We start from the raw sequence: 26,918 nt of genomic DNA, 5'->3' as shown, positions 1-26,918 counted from the left end.
ACCATGATCATGACAATCTGACACGTCTGACCAGTGATTGTCATTTTTTTTTATGTTTTTCATATTAATAGATTTAAAGTGTATACCAAAATAAAGTCCTATTTAAAACTTCATACAAGGAAGTGAAATTCAGGTAAACACAAACAAACCGAACATGGATCGAAGATTAAACATCGAATTAAGCTCCGAAGAAAAAGAATGACATCAATTTTGTTACCTGATTTTCTTAAATGTAAGTAGAGGTCAAATTTTGATTCAATGATCACTGTCATGTTTTCCCTTTCACACGACGTCGCAATTATCGATGGATTGATTACTTTTTTTTGGTAAGTGGCTTTATATAAAAGGAGTACAGATATAAGCTATTTTGGTTGACACCGTACACGTCGACGTACTCCAAAATAGAGTAGGGAAACGCCCTCGGACCCACGTGGAATCTAGGAGTAGGCCAGAGCATCAAAACAACAGCCCAGCCGATAGTAGGACATACTTGGAATTCTTTGGTCAGGTATACCGATGGCTAAGCATATATTATAATGATCTATTATTTGTTTCTTAATGCAAAATAAAAGTTTTTGCCGTTGTGAAAAGCAAATTGAATGTTAATTCTGATAATCTTGGCGATCACCAACCAAAATAATCCAATAGTAGTAACTTGATATGACACCCGGTGGGTGAGGGGAATGTGTGGATGGTATTCGCTTATCCATACAAGTGCGCCTGGAAGGGGTCTTTTCCAGGTCACTTTGTATATGATCCGGGCAGACCTAAGGGATTACAAGTATTAGTGAATCTATTTATGCTAAATATTTGATGAATGTAATGAATTGGGTTTGATTTCCTAATTTAACTCTTTGCTTAATTTGGTTCCAACTGTGATGACTAAATTTTGTTAAATTTTTTATTTCGTTTAAATTTTGTGGAAAATCAAGTTTTGCAATAAAAAATTTGCCAATTAAAAATAAATTCGGGGTTTATGGCAGTTCAAATTGTGGGAAACCATTTTTTCTTGCATAAACGTAACTTCTGTCAAAAATTAGGGGCCTGGAGAATAACCGTCTGAATCAGATATTGTCATTTGCGGTATTTTTTAATCAACCGATGGAAAGGTACTTGAATTTAAAATTTGTGTAATTGGCTAACGGATATCAAAATCCTATATGTATATGTCATAACCAAATTCGTATGTCTGTCATGAGTAATCATTGAGTTCAACATTCTGATGAGTTTGCATTATATGTCGTTTAAAAAAAATCCAAGAACGTTTTGGCCATGTGGCATACCAACAGTTTTTCATTCTATATATATATATCTTTTTTCAGATAGCAGAAAAGATGATAACAAAATATTTTCAAAATGTTTGTTCGGCGAACGCAATAAACAATGATTGCTTTACCAATAACTTGTTGTCTGAGGAGATACATAAAGAAATTCTGGAAGGTCTGAAAAGTTACACACATCCACCAGACGCATTTAAAGAAGCCAAAAGAATGATCAAAGACCTCCTTAGTTTACCTGATTATTGGTTTCATTCAAGTTTACCGGTTTTGATAGAGCAACATCCTTGCTTCAGCAAGTTCAGAGTAGAATTTATCGGCAGCACAAGCGAGGGTTTATCTCTGGACGAGTTCAGTGAAATTGGCTTTAACATTGAATTTGATGTAACAACCATAATTGAAACAATACATGCATCAGAGAACCCTAAGGTTTTTAAGAATGAGTCCTTCGTTGAGATTCAACATTCTGATGAGTTTCCTGGCTTTGCTACATTAAGGCTTCATCATCCAGGAACCACTGATCTTTGGAATGGTTTCTGCAATATTATGTCCAATGAAAATGGCAGCATCAACGAATTTTTTATCTCTCCTGAAAGCGTCACCGATGAGTTATACCTAATGATGTGTTATCGAAACGCAATTGAAAATTTAAGTATCTTTGCTAACTCAAAACGTTTTACCGACTTTGGTGTCACACTAAATGAATATTCCAACGCCGTCAAAGAATTTGCAAATAAAGAGGTCAATAATGAAAATAACACTATTGAGGAACGAACACTTATGTTTTTTGTCTCGAAACAAGAGGGGCCTGCTATAAAAACGACAACACTAACAAAAAGTTCGTTATCTTTCCAGTTTGATTGCTGTTATGCGATAAAATGCAATGAATGGCCGTCGATTGCAGATGAGTTCAAAAGAAGATTGGGAAATTCAAGTTGGCTGTCTGAGCGTCAAATGAGGAAGATAACGTCTGTTGATTGTTTACTCGTTCCGAAGTCGCCATCAGCATCAAAAACCAATTTAGAATGGCGGTACTCATTTTGTTTGGCCGAACGAGAAATTATGCAATGCCTGACAGACTATCAAAAAAAATGCTATGTTTTGGTAAAGGCTATTTGGCGGAAATTTTTGAACCCGCCATACGGAAAAGGTGTCACTTCTTACCACTTAAAGAATGTAACCATGTGGGAGTGTGAAGACCTGACAAACGCCGATTGGACCGAAGAGTTGATAGTACGAAGAGTGCATGGAATATTCCAACGTTTGTGTAAATATCTAGTTGATGGATATTGTCCTCACTTTATTTTGCCAAATTGTAATTTATTCATTGATATAGAACCCGGTGTGCTTTTCCGCAGTGCCCAACGTGTACAAACGATAATTTTTCAGTTTAAAACAGTCTGGACAGATAACTACGCGTTATTTTATCTGGAAGCTCAACAAACTCGTCAAGTTGTGGGAGAGCAACTCCACGAAATTAGCTTTGATGTTATGGTATCATTACTAGAAAAAATGACTTTGAACATATTTTCCGGGGAGGAAGTTGACTTGCAACTTGAAGATAGTGACGTAATATTTCCTAAGCAAAGATCTGAACTCCATGAGATTTTCGGTGAAAAATGGGCAAACTTTGCTTTAGACTACTTACGGGAATCCGGTCGAAAACCGGATAACGTATACGGTTTTATGTGCGCTAGGGCTCCACCCAAACAACTTTTGAAATTTGCTCATGAAGAGGGTGCGCTTTATGGCATTTCAATACTTATAAGCGAAATTATGGCTCTAGGGGAGATGCTGGATTTTCTTGTGAAAATGAACGTCTTAAAAACAGAGAACTTCGAACAATATGGATTTCATTCGGCTTTCTCTGCATTTGAAATGCTTCAGTTAATTTACAAGTATGGAAGCCTGGATGCTGACGAAGAAGAGCTAGATGGGATATTGACTGGAGGTGCACCGAGAGAATCCGATGTCAGAATGAACAGTGATTTAACTGACGATGAGTATGAAGATAATGAAGAATTTGTATGTAATGTCTGTGATAGTGTCATAGAGGGTTCTCGGTTTCATTGCACGGTCTGTGAAGATTTTGACCTTTGTTTTACTTGCAATTCGAGCAATGATTCACATAAGCACGATTTTGTGGAGATTGAAGGCAAGGAATGTCCAGATGAATGTCCAACTTCTTAACAAAAAAATTCTGTTTCTTTTTGTTTATTGCACATATATGGGCAAGATAGACTGATTTCAGAGTTTTTGGTATTGTTTTATTATTGTCGTTGACCCTTACCATAACTAAAGGTATTAGTTGTCGTTTATGTAAACATGAACTATTGAATTATCACTTTTATGCAATTTTACAAATTGTTGCAAAAATATTTTGTTTAGAAAGTATTTAGTTACCCGAAAGCCTCAATGACGTTTCTTTTAACTATACATTTGATCACACGCTATTTTACTTCTTGTTTTCTGATTTATTTCAAACTGCAGCAAATACATTTTAATGTAAGAAAATTATATTTGGTCATTATGGTGTATGTTTTGTTTCAATTAAAAGTAAAGATAACAGAATATATTCCTTCTTGAGCGTCAAGACCTATCCTGGTTCCCGGGACTACGTTCCAGGTATTAGCTACTAGCAATACACTCTCACGAGTATTTGTATGTGTAACATACTGAATATTGCGATCGGGAACCAGTCTAGTCAAGACCCAATTTGTTAGATGCAGTAATCTGAAATTAATCATCTTTTTTTTATTATGCACGTCTACAAATGGTTCATTACTTTCCCTTAAAATATAGTCAAGATCAATTGAGCGGTTAAGGAGGAGTTGGGCATTTAAGATATGTAGACAGACAGACGGTCGTACAGGTATACAGGCAGGCAGACGGACGGACAGAATGATATCTATATATTAAAAATTTTGATTGCGGGATATCAAAATATCCATATCTATTAAACAAAAGATCGATGCAAAAGAGCAATCGCTCGATCATTTAAAAAAAAAAAAACATATGGATGGTCTTGAAATGGTACTCTACGAAATGTTTCATGTGTAATGAAATAAGAGAAATTTCCGTTTTTTTCTCTGGTTTTTGTGTTAATTTTATTGTCTGAATCAACTCTAAAATACATAATATTTCTTTTTTATTATTTCAAATGGAACAATTGCATATGAAAATAATATATTCAATCTATATAATAATGAACAGGTAATGATAATAATTTATTATATACAATATTTTTTACAAAAGTTTGAAGCATTTGAAAACTGAACACAGTTTATATCTAATGTTAACATTATTTTACTTCCGTGAAAAGTTCCCTGAATTTCTTCCGAAACGCATAAACCTTTTGTCTTCCGTTGATTTTCCAAATCTCATAAATCGCTTTTCGTCAGGGTCTCTACCGAATCGCATAAATCTTTTGTCTTTGTCCTCGCTGTCCACACTTTTACCAAAACGCATGAATCTTTTATTGGCATCAATGCTCTTTCCGAAACGCATAAATCTTTTTTCGTCATCTATACTTTTTCCGAATCTCATGAATCTTTTATCAGCGTCGACGCTTTTACCGAATCGCATAAACCTTTTGTCAGCCTCCATGCTCTTTCCAAATCGCATAAATCGCTTTTCGTCGTCGTTGTCAAGACTTTTGCCGAATCTCATGAACCGTTTTTCTTCCTCGCCGTCTCGGCCGAATCGCATAAAACGCTTGTCTTCTCCAGATCGTCCGAATCTCATAAAACGCTTATCTTCAGTGCCGCCTCTTCCGAACCTCATGAATCTTTTATCTTCAATGCCATATGCATCATCATCATCATCATCTTCTAGTCCATCTTCGAATTCTTCATCACCTCGTTTTCCAAATCGCATAAATCTCTTATCGGCATTTTCCCGTTTTCCAAATCTCATGAATCGTTTTCCGAAACGCATAAATCGCTTATCGGCTTTTAGATCGTCGGCTACACTGTCGTCATTTGCATAACTATCAGCTTCTCTCTTTTTAATGTCTGATTCTTCTTGTTTTGTTGCCTCAACACCTTTCTTTTCTGGAACATCTTTTACAGCATCAATTGATCTCCTTTTCCTCAATTTTATTCCGTTTGCATTTGCTTTTTCAACTCTGGCAAGTGCCACTTTTAACATATCAGCAAGTGCGACGTTTTCTGGACCAGCGCCCGATCTACCAAATCTTAGAAATCGTTTGTCCTCAGTTTGGTAAGGAGTTCTTCCAAAACGGAAGAAGTGGTCACCTGCTAGCGCTCTTCCGAATCGGAGGAAGTTTCTTTTCTGAGCACCTATATCGTCTGAATCTGTAATAAAAACAACGATTTAATTACATTGGCATTTTCTATTCGTTCAATTTCCTACAGTAATGTAAAAGCCCGTATACCCAACAAATTGGCTGAAAACAAACCGACCACTTGCTTATTTACGTTACAAAAACATAATTACTAAACTGGATTGAATTCTTGCATCAAAGTCTGTCAACATTTTTTATATAGGTTAGCCCGGTCAAAATGTTTTTCAAAGAAGACTTTGACAAAGATTTGATGGAAAACCTCGGACTTCAGTTAATATTAAGGAGGTAGACCTAGGGTAAGGAACATAACTCTTTAAATCAGTGATATGTTTGTTTCATATTCAATTTCATCTAATCCTTTCATTCGATTCTTTGAAATAAAAATGAGATTAGACCAGGTTACTTGGATGCTTACATTAGATTTGACGTAAAATCGTAAATATAAACGTACCAATGATTTGTAAGAGTTGCGTCCGTCCCTTACCCTAGGTCTACCTCCTTAAATGAATAAATATTTTGTTTTATAAACCGTTTAAGGTAAGCCTTCGCCATGTTTGTATTACTACATGCACTCCGATTTTAGTTCTGATTATATAATTTAATTTCAGAAGTAACACGGATTCTGATTGGATAAAAAAAATGTTTATCATTTTATAGACCAGATTTTGTAATGTCTGTGACGTCATCAAACTTTTAACGATTTACTCGTTGAATTTTGTTACTTAAATTAAATTGTAAGGAATAACTGTTATATTTTTTCGGTCTATTTGAAATAACCTCAATGCACGTGATTGCAGGATATTTCCTCATAGACGAAAAAAATATAACAGTAATCCCTAAAATATTTTTTGCTGTTTTATTTCTCTTATTTCATTTTGTTTGAAAATTACTTTTAAACATTTTGTAGGCAAACATTTAACACAAGTTTGCCTGAGACTACCATTTTCCGGATCCCTTGTCCAAAATATCTGAACTCACTCGTAGAAACAATTTTGCCATTGGTATATGAGGAATCTTTTTTTCTTAAATTAAACGATGTATGATAACTTTGAAAGTTTGATACAATGAATTTTTTTTATTTTGTTCAAATTTAGGAATCAACATAAACTAGCAAATAAAAAAAATATTTAATAGCCAATATGAATTATGAACACGGCAGTCAAGACATCCAGAAAATATTCCTTGGTTGTTTGGGTTGACAGACTGTTTTTTTTTCTCTTGTCCAGTACTATTTGCCCATGGCGCAGGTTGTTACACTGAAAATTTGGACATTCCTTTCTTCTTTTTGTTACGTTTTGTATATTATTTATATTTAAATCCCTTTTACCTTTCAAATGTGGTTACTTTTCACTTGTTTATTAATCTTAAATATATATATATATATATATTCATTGTTAATTGCAAAAACATTTCTGTTATGTACCTTCTCCACTTTAAGCAAGTGAAAGCAGTGATTTAGTTTTGAAATGCACTCGACCAACCTATGATACGATGGAGACAAAATCAACCAGGTCCATAAAAACCTCATTGGTTTTATCTAGTTTTCTTTGCTGACTAATATCTTGCATCAAAGTTTATACTTCTCAAGCATAAATAGTATTCTATGGTGCGTCCAGAGGGAATCCGAACGTCAATGCTTGATGTAAAAAAGACAACGATATCGTGTAAATTATCCCTATTCCTCGACTGCGGTATTCCTGTGTGGAAATTACAAAACATAGTTATGATTTATTGAATCAATAAAGAAAATTTTGATGTTGAAGTTGCAGATGATATTTTATTATATTTTGCCATGGGTTTATTTGCATCTCATCAATTTCTGTAATTCTATTTACAAAAGCAACCTAAAAAGACTGTATTATAGATATATATTTAGAAAGAACAGTTTTTCATTAGAGGCATCGGTACTTCCCTTCGACTTCATAGTATCGTTTAAGTATTTAAAGTTCAAAGGTTGCTTGAAGGAAAATAAAATAACGACAAACTGAGAATTCATTTAATCTAATATTGATAATGACGTCATCTAATATAGATGTGTCAACTACAGTTTAAATTTGTAAACTCTGGACAACATAAACGAATTTAATATTTGTTTTAATAACTTTGAGAAATAAAGGTGTGAACAAAAGTTGTAACTAATCTAGCTTTTTATTTTAAAATATATTTATTGACGAGCATCTCAAAGTTTTTTTTGTTTTTATTTTTCAAAGATGCAGATAGTCTCTTAATCGAACTAAGTCTTTATGAATATCAGAAAGGAAATGAAACAAACAAACAAACAATAAACTTCACTTTTATTTCTAATTCAGAAATAGATGTTGCACTTTTGAATATGCATACTGTATATGAAATTGGCAATTTGGGAGAGTTATCGTTCTTGATTTGGCTGATTTAAGGGGAGACGAATTTTGTTCAAAATACAGATTTATATTGAAAAAAAATCTATTTACATAAAATATGATATAATTGTGTTGACCGAAAAAACATCGTTTATTCAGTTTTCGGTACCATGTAGCACCCCTATCATAGGCAGTCTTAATTTTACATGGATTCAAGTTAATACAAAACATGTTCACAAGTTTATGAAATATACCTTTAGTATTTGAACGCAAGATTTATTAAAAGCAAATGGTTCATGTCTGTTTTAGTTAAACCGATGCTTTTGTTAAACCAGACATCTTTCAAATCGATTATGCAGGATTTTTTTTATTTCCATACCATATAACATCACCGTAAAGAACATTTTCATATCGCTTCGCGATGATTTCAGTACTTTTTGAAGTTTTACTGTTTCGGACAATGAGATGACATAATAGAAACAGGAAAGAATAAGTACCCGGTGTTACGTTGCCTCAAACCCGTTAAGGCGTTTTGAAATGTCCGTTACACAAACCACTTGACCGTCCGCAATTTTGGTATTTGCAAAAGAATTTCAATGCCCTTTTTTCCTTATTAGTCCCTTGAATCTAACAAAAACTGACGGCAGACAAATGGTTATTGAGATATACTATACTTTCTCTATCCACACGCAATAAAACAGCCTGAAGATTTATACATCTCTAAATACTAGACAAATAACTTTTTGACAATGATCAGACTACCATTTATCACCAATGGGACGCATTATATAGGCCCTTATTACATTATTTTTACACTGATATGTTTATGAGAAAGGCTGGACCGTCAAAGTTTTACGTGGGCAAACATATAAATGATAATTATATATATGCCACTTTTCAATTTTCGTTAAGAATTAAACAAGTTTTGTATAATTATTTGTCGGCATGGGTCTTGAAGATGTTGTAATTCAATATGGTCCATAGGACGTTTACACGATTGCTATTTCAATGCCTCATTAAATCATCTTATTGATGTACTGTCCACGTAGAAATGCTTATAATTGACATGCCAACTTTTGCTTTGTTTTTCTATCGATTTAGGCACTTATGAGCAAGGAAAAATGAAATTGGAGAGCTTGAACCCAGAATATCTGAGGTCGGAGAAGTCAGAAGAAAATTCTGCTTTTGGCAACTTATGTTGAGGGAAACAGTGAACTGAAAACAGGACATCATAATAATTTGCCCAATCCTAACGGCAATTTGTAGATAACACTTTCAGTTTAGATATATTTATCATTAAAATCATTGTTCATTCTAAAAATAAACTCTCGCTATCTACATATGTGTGGTTTTTTTTCACTCAGTATATCACTTAATTGAGCAGAAAAAACAACCCGAACTTTGACAAAATAGAGCATACTGCAGGTACGTGCATCGATGTGGTAAGTGCCCCCTATTTCAGTGATTAAAATTACAACAAAATCAAGGAAACGCAGAAAGTAGCACCCATCAACAAAGATTAAGCACATGTATGATATTCTCAAAAGATGTTCGTATGAGTTCCTTTGTCTCTTAGTCAAATACATTTAAATGTAAGAGTTTATTTTTAATTTCAAGTGAATCAAACCTTTACTATGTCATGTGCAATGTCCATTCCAGAAATATGTAAAGGTCATGTGAACTATTTTTGCTTGTTAACATTGAGTTTACTTTCGATGTAATGAGGCATTGTTTACTTAGTGAAATGGTTATATAGAGCCACAAGTGCCACATGTAATCACATTTTGCTCAATTCATTTGATGATCATGATAATCATATGATAATGTAAACATGATTGTCATTTGATTATTATATGAAAATACTGGCTTGCTAACAAATGTTGATCTTATCTGTAAACAGAAATGATGGTCACATGATAATCATGCGATAATCATAAGTAAACTGAAATAAATGTTACCATACCATGCTTAATTCATATGATGATCATAATATTTTGTACTTCATATGATTCTCATGTGTGGCACATTTGGCTATGTACAGGTGCCTTTTGGTTTGTTTGTTTGTTTGTTTGTTTATTTAAAACTAATATTCCGTTCTTTGTCTATTCTACAAAACAAACAATACAGTTTTAGTAGCTGATTTAAAAACAGCTGATCGTATTGGAATAATAGTCGATGAAGCAGATACAATTCAAGACATTAGTCCATGACGAGTAATCTTACTTTGTTCCCATTGAGCTAAATTGACAAAGAATAGCTATATAAATTATATTATCTGGTATTAAGCCTAACTTTTTCAGAAGACATTTGTCCCCAATGAAATAGATCTATATTAGTATTAATGGAGTTTGGTATTCGATTTGTTGATAGGAGAAATTGTTTTCTACTTGACTAGCAGGACAAATTCAAAATATTATTAATACTTCGTCAAGGGACATTTGTAAGCTTTTTTTTTTCTATTTTTGAAGCAATGCGTCAAAAATACATCGGTCAAATTGAACCAACTATAAGATTTTATAAAGCTTTGCTATTTCGATTTAAATTTTTTTTTTGTCCGAATTATGAAATCTTCTGCAGAACTAAAAGTTCACGAAATTGACGTAGGCTTTGTTAATTCTTGAACTTTTCAACATTTTATAACTGGTATTTATTTGTACTGATACATTAAAAAACTACAAAAAATGTGAGCAATGCTCACTTGATACCCCCCAATTACCCATGTTATAGCATACACCTTCTGACATCGATATTGATTTGGATCAAAATCTAAAATAAGAGAGCATAACGGGAATATGCATGAAAGATTCTGTGAAAGTTTCACTAAATTCGATTCAATGATGTAGGCGAAGAAACGGATAAGCGATTGGAATACATCTGCTTCACAGAATGAAGGAATGATGAAAGTATAAACGGAAGGAAGGTCGGACGGACACCCCATCACTATACAGACATAGATTCAAATACCTGTGGGATATGGGAATTCAAATGTCTTTCTAAATTTTTCAGTTAACTATCTAAGGATATTTATCAGGTAACGGACATTCAATCAAGACAAGACCATAACAATCTCACGAAGAAAACTATCTTACTCGCTGGAAAGTAACCTATTTCTGAGTCGGTCGTGCATTGTCCATTAAAGTACAAAGCAGGACCATGTCGTTGTGGATGAGGTGAAAAATCATACATAACACAAAGCAATTTCAATTTGATTGAGATCAAACGATTGAGTCCCTTGTGTTATTATACAGCTATCGTTATAATGTTGGTATCAATCTTCTTGGATTTTCGAAACTTTTTATGTTCCTATGGTTATGCAATCGAGGAATATGTTTTATCACTTGTTTTTTTTTCAACGAAATACTTGCATTTCCTTTTGAGTTTTGATTCGTGATCAAACTTACCCACTAATCAGCCAAATTAAATTTGTGTCCCATAAGCAATACTTCTTTCACAACAATTATACTTGCCTCTAATTTCTTCTAATAATGTATCACAAATGTCACTGTTTTGTGTACACCATTGGCTTAATAAATCTGATTTGACCGAACCACAGAGCCAGTTTATTATAACTGCCACTGTCAAAGTAGCATAACTTGTTGTCCGCATTACGAGTAGTGTGTGTCAGGTTCTGAAAATAGAAAAAACATATGAATAATTGTACGCTTAAAAAATTTTGTACTTGGTTAAATCTTTTACTTTGTAAAATCACTCTGCAAATTAGTTAAACTCCAAAAGGACACTGTTTCACTAAAATGTGAAACCTCTACTTAAGTTCTAACTTAAAATATAACAATGCAATCCAGATATTTAGTAAAGTCCCTTCTTAACATTAATTAAGATATCATTAATCTTCGCACACCGAACACCTCTTTACGGAGGTAGACCTAGGGTTAGGGACACATATCTTATAAATCATTGGAACGTTTGTATTCAGTATTTGACATCTGTAGTTATTCGGTATGAAAAACATTCCTTTTTACCTTTTAAGTCTGTTAGAAGTTACACGTTTCAAATCAAAGAATCTATATTACTTAATATCTGTGCTACATTTTGTACTTTCACATGAAATCGAAAACGATTCTGTGTTAACAGGTTAAAATCTAAGACAATAGAACATCATTCTATGTTTTTATGTGATATAAGCTACATTTCATAATTTAAAAAAGTAAATATTCAGTTTTATAATCTACGATTTGAAGGTTAACCCATTCATAATCCTGCTACGCCTTAGATGAATGTAGTTTTTGTTTATTTACAAATCTACTATTAAAGTATTTCCAATACGAAATTCACATTTCAATTAATTTAACATTTTATAAAAAAAAAGATATGACCCGGCAACCCTGTACTTGTCATTTATCTAATCGAATTTTCGAAAAACATGGGATTTATTAAAAAATGTTTGGAAAATTATACCAGTTTAAAAAAATGGGAAAACTTTCGGAGCGTCCGATTTCGGGCTTTAATTTATTTCATTATTTTCTGTTGCAATCAAACTTAAATATCGTAGCAGAGCTTTGTGTTATAAAGAAATAAAAAAAGAACATCTTAGGAATAATATGCACCGATGGATTTGCAAAACAGCTAGGCAATTGTATATACATTTCTAGTTACGTTCAAACTCACAAAAGTTAAGTGAGCAAGCATTCGAATTACAGTACTGTTTAGCAAACTTGCAACGAAAGGCCGTCCCACACAAATATTGAAGGTGGTCAAGAATCTAGCACTAAGAGAGACAATTGCATTTATACTTATCGGTTTTACGAATCTAGGCATAGCCATATAAGTTTAAAGGGTACATGTACGATAGCAATTTTACCTCTCCCTAAAAAAAGTTTTTCATTTTTATAGGGCATATAAGTCTCGTCACGTGACTCTGTGATTTCGTAAGAATGGGTCCTAGTCTACTATTCAAATGTATGGAGATTCATTAGCACTGAGTTCAATATTACAAGCGAAGTATTATTTGTGGGTACAAATACTGATTAAAAATGACCATTATCAAGTTCTAAGAGATAAAAATGTTTAGAATAGCATAAAATAGAAGATTTTGCATTGTGAAGCAGCGTTTGAATTTCCTGGAAGTACACACTAAAATGCATATCGGTTACAGACCACCAATTCAACCAATGAACATTTGGAACGTACGCAAAAATAGTCCTACGCAGAAATTACCCCTGTTCCTCATAGTGCTGTGAAAGAAGTTCTCATCTTATTTAAAAAATTTAAACAGTTTCTGAAAGGAAAACCATTTCTGTACATTTTATAGGTGCATTTTGCTTCTTGTGATGTGAAGCCTAATCTCCATAATGATTTTTAAATATACCCCTGTCTTGTGAAAACACTGGGATTTCCCATGCTATTTATAGACCCTTCACTTCCGGTGACCAGTACTGCACTGCAAGTCTGCTAACCCCACATGCCATTCTGAGGATTGTGAGCTGACATATGTAGAATCATGCTGATATATAGTCCTCTGCAGGTTAAAGTTAAGGTAAAGTCCAGAGAAGCCATTGAATATTGTGAAATTAGCATAGAAGCCTATGGAAAGTGGAATTAGTGGTTTTTAGCCTATCGGTCTTCGGATTTCAATACGTTCTACACCGGAAATTCCGGAAGGGAAACTAAAACTAGAACGAGACTTACAAACCCTATTCATGAATGTTATATAGAGGATTGGAATTAGTTTATTGATCGATAGCAATGTAGTTTCCTGTTGACCAAGACTTGAATGATTATAAATAATATTTCACTTTGGTTTATTCTGGTATAAGGCCAGCAAGGTAAAGACAGATGAGATCCATAAATGGTTAAAAAAAAGATCTTGGAACGTATTCGTGTCACTCTGTTTCAACAAGACAAGTTTTAAATCGAAACACACTAAGCGGTTATAGGTTCTAGTTAACACGAAAGAAAGAAAAAAAAACCAAATGAAATCAATAAAATCTATCTTTCAGTAGTGTTGTCTTTATTTTTGAATGACATCACTTTAAAAAGGTGTAAATTTCACTCCATTCTGCTTCAGTTGTTACTGGGAAATAGTATTCCACTTGGTGTACAATTATCGTCAAATTCATCAATTTTAATTTAATCAAATGTCGCAACTTTTGTCTCTGAAGTCTTTGAAAAACAATTTAACACTACCAATTGTCTGTTTTTCTCCGGCATTCCGTAAATCATTTAATTTCCAAGGAAAGTATTCTTTAACTCACATACTATAGTCATGTTATCATGTTAAATACAATGGATGTATAACGTTGTAGAAGGTCTACTCAGATAACTTTAAAATGGCTTTCCAAATTTGATTTATCATTTCCCTTTATTTCTAAGTTGGCTCTTAAATATTTTTTCCGCGATATTTTTATTGCCCGTAAAAACAACTCAATGATAATATTATGTACGCTAATTTCACATTCATATTTGTCTTATGAATAAATTATATTTGCGTCTATGTATCGCAACTTGTCTATGTAATTATTAGAAAAGTCTTTCTTTCAGTTTTGTTTTTAGTTTCCTTTTAGTTCGAAACCTTGTATCATCAGTTTCTTTTCTTTCAAGTTTTGAAGTTTCAGACATATCGTTTTGGTCTTTTTAGACTATTTATATGACGTAACAAATAAAAGCGCTATTGAGTAATGGATTCAGATATTTTCCTTAGATGTTGATCAAAGATTTTGTGTAAAATCCATTGAATTAGAAAGCAAGTATTCATTCCATGTCAGATTAAACCAAATAAAATTATAGAATTTTGATATCTCACTCAATAGTTATAATTTGTATAGTCAGGGGAAGTTCAGCTACTGAAAGTAATGAACTCATCAGACCAAGTTATTATCAAATGTTATCAATAAACTAGAAATTCTACAATACTTCTAGCTATGTTTGAATGTAGAAAATCAAATAGGGAAATCCGTATACATGTGCAATTTGTTTGATAGTAATCTTATTGTCTTTTTGTCTTTACTCTGCCTTTTGTGTGTTTTTATGTAATTTTTGCCTTGTGTCTAACTTATACTAACCAGTAACCTTAATGTCTTTTTGGTGTCGAAAGCAGATCGTTTTCTAATGGTGTTTTATTTTAGAATTGTTTTCACAGAAAACCAATATATATATGTATGATAAACATCTTGTATGACAAAGACATCTTCCTACCACTATAAACAAAATGAAGTGAACTGGAAGTATTGTTCAATAGCAAAACAAACAAAAAAAAAATAAAGAAAGAGAAAAATAAGAATAAAAATACACCACTCACCGAAACCAATATCATTGTTTTAAAGGTTAATAAAAAGCCTAATCGAATAAAAACATCATTTATTAAATTCAATTCATTGTTTGAAACTTCAATAATACAAAAACGCACACACAAAACAAAAAACAAAAAACAAAAAACAAAAAAACAAAAAACAAAAAAAAACCAAATAATAGATAAATAAAAATAAAGACAATAAAGAAACCAAAACACGACCCTTTTATTGAGTGGACAATCATTGTTTGAAAAATAAGAAAACACATCGATTACCGCCTGGAAATCATGTTTGGAAACTAGACATCCCTTTTATCAAATCGCAAGCATAGTTTAAAAACAATACACTAGAACAAAGCAACGTACATTAAATGTATATCATTGTTTGGAAACTAAAAATACCAAACCAAATTTATATCGATAGAAAAAAAGTTTGGAAACTTTACAAAAAATTTCAATGAAACAATTTCTATTCATAACTGTTTACACAACAGTTTTTATTTGACATATAAACAGAAATGCTTTTTGTCTATACTTTGCCAAAAAATTATATTAAAATTGTCCATACATTGGAATCAAATAAACTTCAAACGAATTACTTCCTTATAAATTTATTTATTTCCGCCCATGTTCAAAAATCAATTTTACATTAGCTGCCTATTTCATTTGATAATTGTATAAGCAGTCATCGTTTCTTGATAGAATTTGAACAAGGGAGCATCACTCAAAATCAAATTTCATCATCGTTTATCACCACAGAAACAGTTCCCAAAATCAATTGGAAGCTAATTTTCACAATTCTAACGTTTTATCTCAAGCTTAAACAATTTTCAGGATTGATCTCTCTATCTTTGTATTGGCATCGCTCAGCAGTGATATTTCCAGAAAATGTATCTTCCATGCTATCTACTTTATAGGGTTAATTGAGTGGTCTTATACCACTGAGTCGTTTGTTAGAATAGTTATTGCTAATACAAACACTTTGACATCCGTTATAATAGAGTAATGCAATAGTTTTAACATATTAGACATGAATCTGTAAACGAGCCCAGAAAATACGAACATCACATCTTAACTTTGTCTGCTATAGTTTTTATCGTGATCACTTGGTACGTATTTAAAGATCAGTTTTTACATCTTGTTATTTGACCTTTATTAGAACGTTGTTCTTTAAACAAGGTGCACGAGGAACAATTTTATATTATATTATGTTGTAATGTAGTGTGTTATATTGACTGCAGAGACAAAATAAACCAACTAATTTTTTGACCCAAACAAAACAGACCTAAAAGAATATGCACAAGACGGACTACAGTGGGATCACAGAATGGACCAAACAAAATAAAATGACGATAAACTAAGATGCACGCTCCGAACGTATGCGTGGAAGACATCAACGCTGTTTCTGAGTTTAAATAATGTGCGCAATTGTCCACAAGAACACCATCCAATGAGTTAAGTTATAGTAAGTAAAATACATACAGAAGAGGAAAGGAAAGATAAATAAATTTATTCATGTTAAAGATGTTCATATAATACTTGGTTCAGGTAATACCCAACGGGTGGTACCTGAAACAGTTCTAAAGAAACAAAACAAAAGAAAATGGCTGGAAATAAGGAAAACATGTTTGATTTTAGAATAAAGGAAACTAACCAGAAGGCTTAAATTTTATTGTTCCAACATTGACATTGACGAATATATTATGCTTGTTTTTGAACATCGAAATATTAATATGTCCTAAATACAATGCAAGCAAAGAGTTATCTAATGTTCATGACAGTCTTTTCATGTCAATGTTTGACTGATTACAATGTAACATTTTCATAAGAAATCTCAAAACTTAATCCCCAACTAAGTAAACAGAAAATGACATTTGGATTTTCATTGAACCCGTGTTCATAAGATATATAAAGTATATAGAATGTGCTGTAAAATTTAAAATTAAGGGAGATAATTCTGTAGACGATACTAAATTACAGTAAATACCATTGGATTTTCAATGTGAAATATCACCTAAGAGCAGAAAAATTTGAATGAATGATTATACTTTTCATGATATAGACATATATAACAAAAATAAAAGTGTGTAGCATTATCTGGGCCATATCACTTATTACATAAATTGCATGATTCTTACAAAGACTGATACTTAATAGTGTGCAATATCTTTAAGTCGATTAAGATATCCTCCTTTATTAGTCCGCTTCTAATAACGTGCTGCAGAATTACAATGGCAGGATGATACGACCAAGTGAATTTAAAGGAGAACCCTTCTCTTCAGTTGGCCTCAGCAAAAACATAGAACGTTAGATACTTCGATTAAAACTTTATTTATTCCGGTACATTGTTATACCTTTCAATGCTTAATCTGTTAGTGCAACAATAAAAAAAAAATTGTGATTATACAGAAATTGCACAAAATATGAATATATAAGCCGTTCATTGCTGTATCTCCCTAGAAACCACTTCAAATGGTAACTCTGAACGGAGTACTTTTCAGATGTTTATCTATGATAACAACACTCATGTAGGGGTACTTAGGATATTGTCAATATGATGGCTATTGACATTCATTAACAAGGTGACACCTATACGGAATATTCATCCTTTCTCTATGGTAAACATTTAAGAAAGCCATATGTGATTATTGTCAAAACTTATCTCATGGGAGACGAATTCGATATTGAAAGTAAATTACAAACGTTAAATGATCATTATTATCAATTATCAATATAATTAAATGCATTGTGATTCTTTAAGGCATGACTTGTCTGTGTAATTAGGTCACCGGGAGCCATTTTGAATTATCAGGTCTTTTCGATTAAGAATTTTAAATACCCTTAGTGGGTTACATGTATATAATTATAAACGAAATAATAATGGAGGTTACGCGCTTAAATAAGGAATTATTCAAGATTGAATTGTTTCTCTGAAATATTTATGATTATATAAATTGATTGCATCATTCAGCATTAAATTAAGTCGGATAATTTCCAAAGGGACCGAGAAGAGACCAACTACCGTCTTTTATTGCTTTTGCAAAGCAAGATAGTTGAATGACCAGAGGTTTGCCTAATTAGAAACAATACAAAAAGCTTTTTTTACTTTTTATTTTGGATAATAAATACGCCATTGATTAAGTACGGTAAAACTTTTAATTTAAAAATTATGCTTTTGTCTAACTTAACATTTCACATTGTTTTTCAACAGTAACCAGTCATGTAAATATAGTATTATACGGTTTTGAATAATTTAGGGTGGAGTTTAATAGACATTTTGCATAACATTTACAGTAATTACTAATATGAAAAACACTTTCGTTCCTTGAATAACTGTTGACAATATTAAATAATTAGGTAATATGTTGTGGTAAGGAGTAGACCAGAAATGCACCCTGTTTCATACAAAGTTTCTATTTGTCATTTCCTCTAATTATTTCTTAACAAAACCTAATTCAGTATCTCAATTTAAAACTTATATAATAAAATTGACCAAATATAAAAAAAGGGGAGTTTCAGTGGCTAAAAGGAAAATAAAAAAAAAAACAAGCAAAACAAAAAAACAAAACAAAACAAAAACAAAACAGAAACAAAAACAAAACAAAAACAAAAAACATAAAAAAACAAAACAAAACTTGGAATTCATCTAAAGGGGTCATACACTGTGAACGTATAATCTTCGGGATAATAAAAAGGTATTATCCACATTTATATATTGAAAGGTTAAAAAGTTTAGACGTTAGACGTTAGTACAGTAAGTTCGTCGTTGCCGAAAATATTTTAGTGAATTCTTCTTGTTTTCAATTTACCATTTTGTGTTGAGTATCGTCATTATCTGTAAATTGAATAATAATTTCCGATGTTTTTGAATATGAATGACCAACATTGGTCGTCGTGGGAGTACATTTCTAAAGCAACGCATTGTTTATTGCCGCTTACATCATAAATCAAAATTAGCTTTTTGACGAATGGAAATATGGCCCATAAATGCCTGGAATTGGGCTTTAAATTCACATTTGAGTCCTTAAATATGTCATTATTATTGCACATTATTCAACTTGCATTGGCTAAACGTCATCGGTTGAAATATGTTCTTTGAATTGTTCTTCTAATAGTATTTTTTACAATGCTGCTTTGTAACCCTTTAATAAAAAGGATGTAAAATTACACAGGATATTTTTTCTGTATTTTCAGCTTTATGTGCTATCCGTAGAGTAAAAAAACATGATAATTCAATAGAAAGATCATACTATGATAATATGTATGATATGGAAAGAGTAATCAAGGGAACCAATATTCTAGCGGAAATCAAAAGAATGCAATCCAGGGACAAAAACCAGACTCGGAAAACAGACATACACAACAAAAAAACCCAAAGCAACTAAACTAATACATACATAGAAAGAAAAGTAAATGAGCAACTCGGACTCCATTAAAATCTGGGAGCACGGACCAGGTGCACCGGTAGGGAAACATTCAATAGAAAGCCAATACCATGAACTTGGAAAAATAAAGACTGTTCATAATATTACAATCAAGGAGCAATATAAATACAGAAACACAATATAGGGCTTTCATTAAATGTCATCGTCTGATAATGGTAAAAAAATGGGGATAACTAAATGTTTGATATAGCCTAGCTCGAAAACTACATTTTGATTTTGCTGAAAAAAGCTTAACCTTGTTTTTTATGGAACTTAACAACTATACAAAGTTTAAAAAAAATCATTGATTCATTCTCAAGCTATTACCTGGAAATAGTCGAGGAAGGAAAAGACGGACGGACGGACATGCAACATTTTGCCGAGTATCACATAATTCCTCGCACTTCGTGTGGCGGGTCATAAATAAGATAACAACATCTACAAACCATCGGTAATTGAACAAAGAATATAAAGCAACCCAGGATTTCTTTTACTCCGAGATCATGGATGGAGTATTATCTGCTTATCATATGAATACACCAACTAAGGTACTTAAGTAATGTAAGTAATGTAGTGTAAAACATACTTGAAGGTATTTAAAGTAAATTGTCAACAATAAGAAATAACGGTTAACAGTGCAATATGTTCGACCATTATACTTTCCAAAAGCGTTCATTTGCCAGGACTTACTGGCCCAATCTAAAATGATTAGATTGTAATAATTTCTAATAAATAAAACATTATTCTGCCATTATCATCAAACCAAGACTAAAAGAAATTTAAAGGAAAATTGAGCAGTTTAAATCCCTCCCCCCCCCCCCCAAAAAAAAAAGTTTGAACATTGATTGCTTTGAAAGTGTAAGACATATCTGGAAAAGCAACTTTGGCTGAAATACCGTATTCAAAAAGTTGTGACTAAGTAGCAACTGATTGTGAAATTTTCGTTGTGGTAAGAAATCAGACATAATGTGTTGTCCCTTTGACCATGTGGCCTTTATTATAACTTCTCACGATTATGCAGGAGATTTTCAAACATGCATTTGAGTAATACTATTTAAAGAATGACGCGGTAATAAACCACGTGACATAAATGCGTGCTGGATGTTCTTCTTGTCTCTACAACCAAGGATGTACGTCCAATATAAACATACCAACTACCTTTCTTCCTGATGAAGGATATACTTCCCGCATGCAATAACTTTTAAACATAATTGAAAATAATTAAGCCAATCCCTTTTGTTTTATATGGCAACTATTGTACTTTTTTACGCCCTAGCTTCATTCAAAAAGTCCATTTCATTCATAGCCTGGACGACGTTATATGCCTGTTGTACATTTAATGCTTGATACAATTGCATGTCAATTTCGTGAAATAGACAGCTAAATGATTGCGGTTGTTTTGTGTTTTCCTGAGGCTACATTACATTTAATTAAAAAGAAATTAAATACGATTTTATTCATCATTAACAGAAGTAAATCATAGCGATGATCAGGAAATGTACTTATAAAAAAGTCTGTGTAAATTGCCTCACATATATTTTAAATGTAATTGTGCAAAAACATAAATGTTACTTTTTTAGTTATGACCGCTAAGGTTAAAATAAAAACAATTATAAAAACGTATTCTGCAGAGTATTTTTAATTTTTCGGTTACATAAATTTTATGCTTGGCTATCAGTATATATACTTTATTCTGATAATCAAAAGAGAAGGGAAAAACACATTTTACTCTGCAGAATACATGAATGGTTCTAAAGAGAACTTTAAACAAATAATAAAGAGCAAAATTAAATACGGTTTGCATTTCTTTGTGTGAGACATTTTCAGGTTCATCAACGTTTAAATCATTATCAAATGTGTGCATATGTGTAGTAATAGAACATATAGACTACATACCTTATTTTCAGTTCCGTTGTTTAAGCTTCCAAAATTTATTTTTACAGTTACAAACTTTCTGTTAATTTATGGCTCTTCTATGTATTTAAATGTGATCGTCCCATCTCGGGTTTATTCCATTTAAGTACAGATGCTAATCACGTGACCAAAATTCTGCCTCCGAAAGCATTACCAATAAGAGTTAGGACTCCCCCATAAATCGATACTTGGCATCGCTGCGTTTTTGTAAATACGAAAATAAATAGCTAGAAACAAAAACAAGAGGGCACCCTGCAGATTTTGTAAGGAATAATTTTAGAAATTTGCCTAATTATCCCATCAATTTCCATTATTCAATAGAATCAGAAGAGACTAAAATAATTACACGTTTTCGTAAAACGAAGGAAAACCTATTATGAAATCACGCGAATTTCACATTATTATTTACCAAACGACAAAACTCATGAAACATACGCACACATCTTTCTCTATGCCAAATTACGTATTTTTTGGAACAATCTCCATTTTTCTAATTGGTAATTTGTCTGAACGGGGAATTGTTTTCTAATTTTTTCCATGTTTTGGCAAAGGTGCATTCTTTTCAACCGAGTTCACTTCAGGGCTTAAAAGTTTATCTATTAAATTTAGGTCATTAGATAAGATTTTGTAGAACAACAAATTTGACATTTTTTTATTCAGATATACGAAGGCAAAAAAGATCAACCTAATAAACGTGTTCTGTTTGCTTTATATCATTACATAATTCTAACATGTAAAAAAGATGTTTTTAACTTCATACAAGAAATTTATCTGTAATTAATACGAACAGATACGAGAACGACAACACAGATCGTAAGATGAAAAAATGCAAAGTATTTTATTCTGTTAGAACGGCCTTACGATATATACAGATTTGTGAACTAATGTGGGAAACTGACATATTTTATTCAATAGATGCCCAGGCAAAAGTATATATGGCAAAGTTGAACAATTAGTGTGCAGAGCGACAAAATGCGAATGCCTTAAAATGATAAATAATTTTCAAAAAGTATACCCATTTGTATGTTTTAATTAAATATAATTACATTGTTTAGTCGCTTGATAATTCTTTTGGGCTTATATAATCTAGATCGTGAAGAAAATTCTGAACATATATTAAAAGACAAAAGATTTTACAAAATAACCTTAACAAAATAAAAAAGATGAAAAAGCTAAAGTATATTTCAAACACACATTTACATTTAAAAAACATAAAGCAGGATTAAAAATGTGAATTAAGCTGAAAACAAAATTTTACTATATAAAAGTGAATGGCGATGATTGCCATGTAGTAAAAACGTAAACAAATTTTGAAAGGAAATATGAATTGCTATTGGAAAATGATTTTCATGTTATAACTCAATGTCCTAATGCACTGAATATTTCCTGGTATTTAATTAGACACACAACTGACTAGATTCCGATACTATTTATCAATAATGGTATAATTGAAAGAGGAGTCAAGTGGCGTTATTTACAATTAGAAAAATTATAAATATTTGATATATCAATGTATGGTCTAGCAGTCATAGATCGAGAATAAATCACTGTTAACTATACATACATAAACTATTCTTGTGAGAATGAAGTAAGTATGAACCAACTTCTTTTCGTCAGTGATTTATTTTCGCTAATTTTGCGAGAAAGAAAAAATCAGAAAGATAGATGGCCGTGTTTTAGTCTATTTATGATAATAATTTATCTTTGAGAGTGTGTTAGATTTTAAATCATTCGTCGCGAAATTAGATTGACATCATAATTTGCGAAATTAGATTGACATGAAAAATCGCGAAAATAAAGCATTTATTTACAGAAAGGTCTGTTATGTTGGACATTTATATTTAACGGGATTTTATATCCACACAAACACTTATTTCCAAAATGATTTTTTTAATGGTAGTGATAAAAATAGCATTTACTAATAATTGTCCACCTCAAAAAGCTCCAATTCATTTTCGTATATATTCAGGATACCCCTCTTGTAAAGCCACCAAAAGTCATACATGTAACCCGAAAGACGATCGTTTTAATTATGGCGGAATGATTTTGAATTACCACCTACGAATAGCATCTGAAACTCACACTAGACACTTTAGATAGACCGCTCAGAATTAACAGCAATTTTGCAATGTCGTCAAAAATGGAAATGGCCTTACGCGAGTACAATGGAAAGTAAAAAAGAAAATGAACGCCTGCCCCTGCGTTAAGCTTGATCACATAATACCGGTAAAAGCATTCCGTATTACAGATGCCTAAATCACTAAATGCCTGTCGTTTTTTTTAAATTACTTATATAGGAATGAAGAATTAACTCACGAAAACATGTGAAGAAAAAATATATTTTATTTTTTTAAAATGATTCTGTATACCAGTATATAAAAAAAAAACATGATTTTCATAGTAATTGAAAAAAAAGTTTTTTCTAATGCGTTTTTACATGGATAAAAGCACATATTTCCAAACCGGCCTTGAATGTTATTTTAAATAAATGTATATATATTTATATACTAGAGTATTTAATAACAAATATATGATAAAGTCTTACATTGTTTTTTTTTCTAGATTTGTGGTATTAACATTCTGTTCATTCTTTCTTTTTTTCAATCGTGCATCGTATTAAAAGTTCGGTATCTGTACTATATTGGAATAGCACCTTATTTTCCTTTGTTCTACGTTTTTTGTTCTATGAAGAAAAATATCATATAGAAACATTGATTGATACTTCTTTATTTACTGAACTACGGTTCATATAAAATGTATACACTACCAATGGTGGCGGTGATTATTAACACATAAAACTCTCCGAAGAAACCATGCTTTTCCTATCTTCACACGCCATATTTTTACGTTTCTACAGTTTTTCTACCAACAAATCTGTATTTTTGATAAAGCCATACATTCATCGCCCCCATTATGCAAACAAATCAAGAAAGATAACACTTGCATAGTACAAAATTCATGTACTTTCGATTTATTTTTTATAGCAAAAGTTAAACAACTGAATGACAAACAACAAAAAAATATTTAGTTTGTTATTATATAAAGAAAAAAAGTTGATTCAGTGGGGTTTTTAGATGCAAGAATCACACGCAACAAAGAACATACAACTTGAACAGGAGAGATTTTTTTGTCAATTTTACGCATGAAAATGACATTATTTTTTCAATTTAAAGGGGAAGCCAACCTCCACCCCTCCCCCCGCATCCGCCACTGTAATTTTTTCCCTCAGATTAAATAACCAACATTTTGAAGTCACATTTCATGTGAACGCAAACTATAATGACCGTTCTCTAAAAGTAACAAATGTATTTGGACTTGTTTACTAAATTCACTACAAAGAATGGATATTTCAATTTCCATTTGTGTATCAAATTTGTATATATTTGATTAGAATTGGTTTTAAACACAAGCTTCCATAATAAAACATTTTGCTTTCGAGTACACGTTTCAAACATGTGCTTTTTCTGAAGCTAGACCCTTTTATATGGAACGTTTAGAAAGTTGATCAACCTCCACGTTGAATACACGTGAATGAACATTTATGGTAAGCACGTTGCGTGCTTATTTTTCCTTATCGACTATAAACCCAATACCATTTTGAATTAAACGTTTTCTATCCGTAGGTAAAATGATATGTAAAACAAACCATATATTTTCTCTAATTGATTCTCGATCTAGCTCGAAGTTTCAGGAAACAAATTATTCTTTATAGTCTATTTGATTTCCTTGAACAAAGATCTATAGCTGCATTTTTACTAAACGAATTGAAATGAAAATACAATGCAAGATTGAATAGCTGTCTCTGACTGTACTATTTATGACAGCAGTTTATCACAATAATTAAGAGGCGAAGAGTAGACACATAGAAAAACATTCTACTGAGTTCTGAATAAAATCTCATAAATTATTGCATCATCATCGGTCACTATGAATTGCAAACAGATGGTAAACTTGTTTTTGATGATGTTCCATATTGATATACTATTCGAACGGATATAAACTATTTGTACAACTTTGTAATACCCTTGTGAATTACTTAGCTATTTAAAAGATATCTGGGCCGTCTTGACAATACATTTTAGTTTTGAATGAAGAAAAAAATCTTTTAATTTTCATAATTAATTTTAAAACGTTAAATCGAATTATTGGATATGGAATAGCATACACATTGTAAGATTGAAACGAACTTATTCATAAGAAGTATGGATATGCAATGGTACGCATTCTAAATATACATAAAGTAATTCACTCTTTTCCTATTTCATATAATCATCAATTGTTTTCAAATTTTTTAATCGTTCCTTATTCTCTAGTACGTTAATGTAAGAATATGGCCGACAATGTACAATTGGAATGAAACATCAATTTGACAGTTTATTATCAAACACTCAACAACGTCCCTTGAACATACCGTGTCTGCAAAAATTTGGAAATTTAACTTGCCCTTTACATGTGTATATTATCAAATCATCCTGTAATAACATATTGCTAATTTCAGCAGGATCACATTATAAATAAGATATTCATTCTTACGTCTGATAATACAATTAGTATTTATTTTCAATTATTGCTATGTTTTTTTTTATATTATCATGAAAACCATGATTGACCTGATATAAAAATAATTAATGTGCGCAATAGTTCTTGAAATAACAGACCGTAAGAGTGGTGGTATTATATTAAGAACTTTTTGAAAATTTTTCAATGGACTGACACTTAAAGAGTAACCAGGGAACCAAGCAGACATGGAAAACAGACACACACAAAAAATAACATAAAGTAAATAAAATCATACATACAAAGTAACAAAAGCAAATGAGCAACTCGCACTCAACTAAAAACTGGGAGCATGGACCTAATGCACCGGTAGGGTAAGCGTCCCTTGCTATTCTAGAAACATCCGCTTAAAGTACTTCATCCGTAACTACAATGTAATTAAAAGTTTTTTTTGTGAATGTGCTAATATTATATGATTAATTCTAAAAAACAAACGCTATTTCAGAAAGAATAATTTACGTCATGTTTTGACGTATGAATTTAGAGCGTTCTTCAAATTTATGAAAAAAATGTAAATAAAATATTATTAGACAAGTTCAAAAAATGACAAAATCAGTGGACCTTATTTAACATATACTCGTAAACGTGTATACAGTTTGAAGCTTCTTTCTCCGTCGTTTGTTTTCGAGTTTCTGATTTATTTTCATTTTGCGAGGCTTCAAGGGAATCTATTTCTTTTCAAATCGATTAATTTTACCATGTCTCTCCTTAGACATTCAATTGGCTGGCGACACCACAAAATCAGAAATCGAATTATATAAGCAAAGACACTGAAACCACATTCCAAAATAAATGAGTACAGATAAGATTCTTTTCTGGAGTACTCAATATATAACAAAACGAACTTCTCTCGAT

General features: G+C 31.8%; 2 protein-coding genes across 2 annotated transcripts; one reads left to right on the top strand and one right to left on the bottom strand.

The window, feature by feature from the left end:
- The first annotated feature begins 95 nt into the window (after positions 1 to 95).
- Positions 96 to 9,262, top strand: LOC148610088 (uncharacterized). The gene is made up of 2 exons (XM_088542132.1): positions 96 to 232; positions 1,323 to 9,262. The coding sequence occupies exon 2, from the start codon at positions 1,335 to 1,337 to the stop codon at positions 3,465 to 3,467; it is 2,133 nt and encodes a 710-aa protein (XP_088398258.1). The 5' UTR covers positions 96 to 232; positions 1,323 to 1,334; the 3' UTR covers positions 3,468 to 9,262.
- LOC148610087 (uncharacterized) lies at positions 4,492 to 21,632 on the bottom strand. Its single transcript, XM_088542133.1, has 3 exons — positions 21,489 to 21,632; positions 11,390 to 11,550; positions 4,492 to 5,593 (listed from the first exon to the last, which is right to left on the bottom strand). Exons 2-3 carry the CDS (start codon positions 11,526 to 11,528, stop codon positions 4,584 to 4,586), a joined length of 1,149 nt encoding a protein of 382 aa, XP_088398259.1. The 5' UTR covers positions 11,529 to 11,550; positions 21,489 to 21,632; the 3' UTR covers positions 4,492 to 4,583.
- Between the last annotated feature and the right edge of the window lie 5,286 nt (positions 21,633 to 26,918).

The sequence above is a fragment of the Perna viridis genome, chromosome 8 (assembly GCF_037379345.1).
Source record: "Perna viridis isolate PV_CMFRI_1.1 ecotype Kerala chromosome 8, ASM3737934v1, whole genome shotgun sequence".
Classification (NCBI taxonomy): domain Eukaryota; kingdom Metazoa; phylum Mollusca; class Bivalvia; order Mytilida; family Mytilidae; genus Perna; species Perna viridis.
Note: the sequence above shows the minus strand (reverse complement) of the source record. Positions and strands in the feature narration are given on the sequence as shown.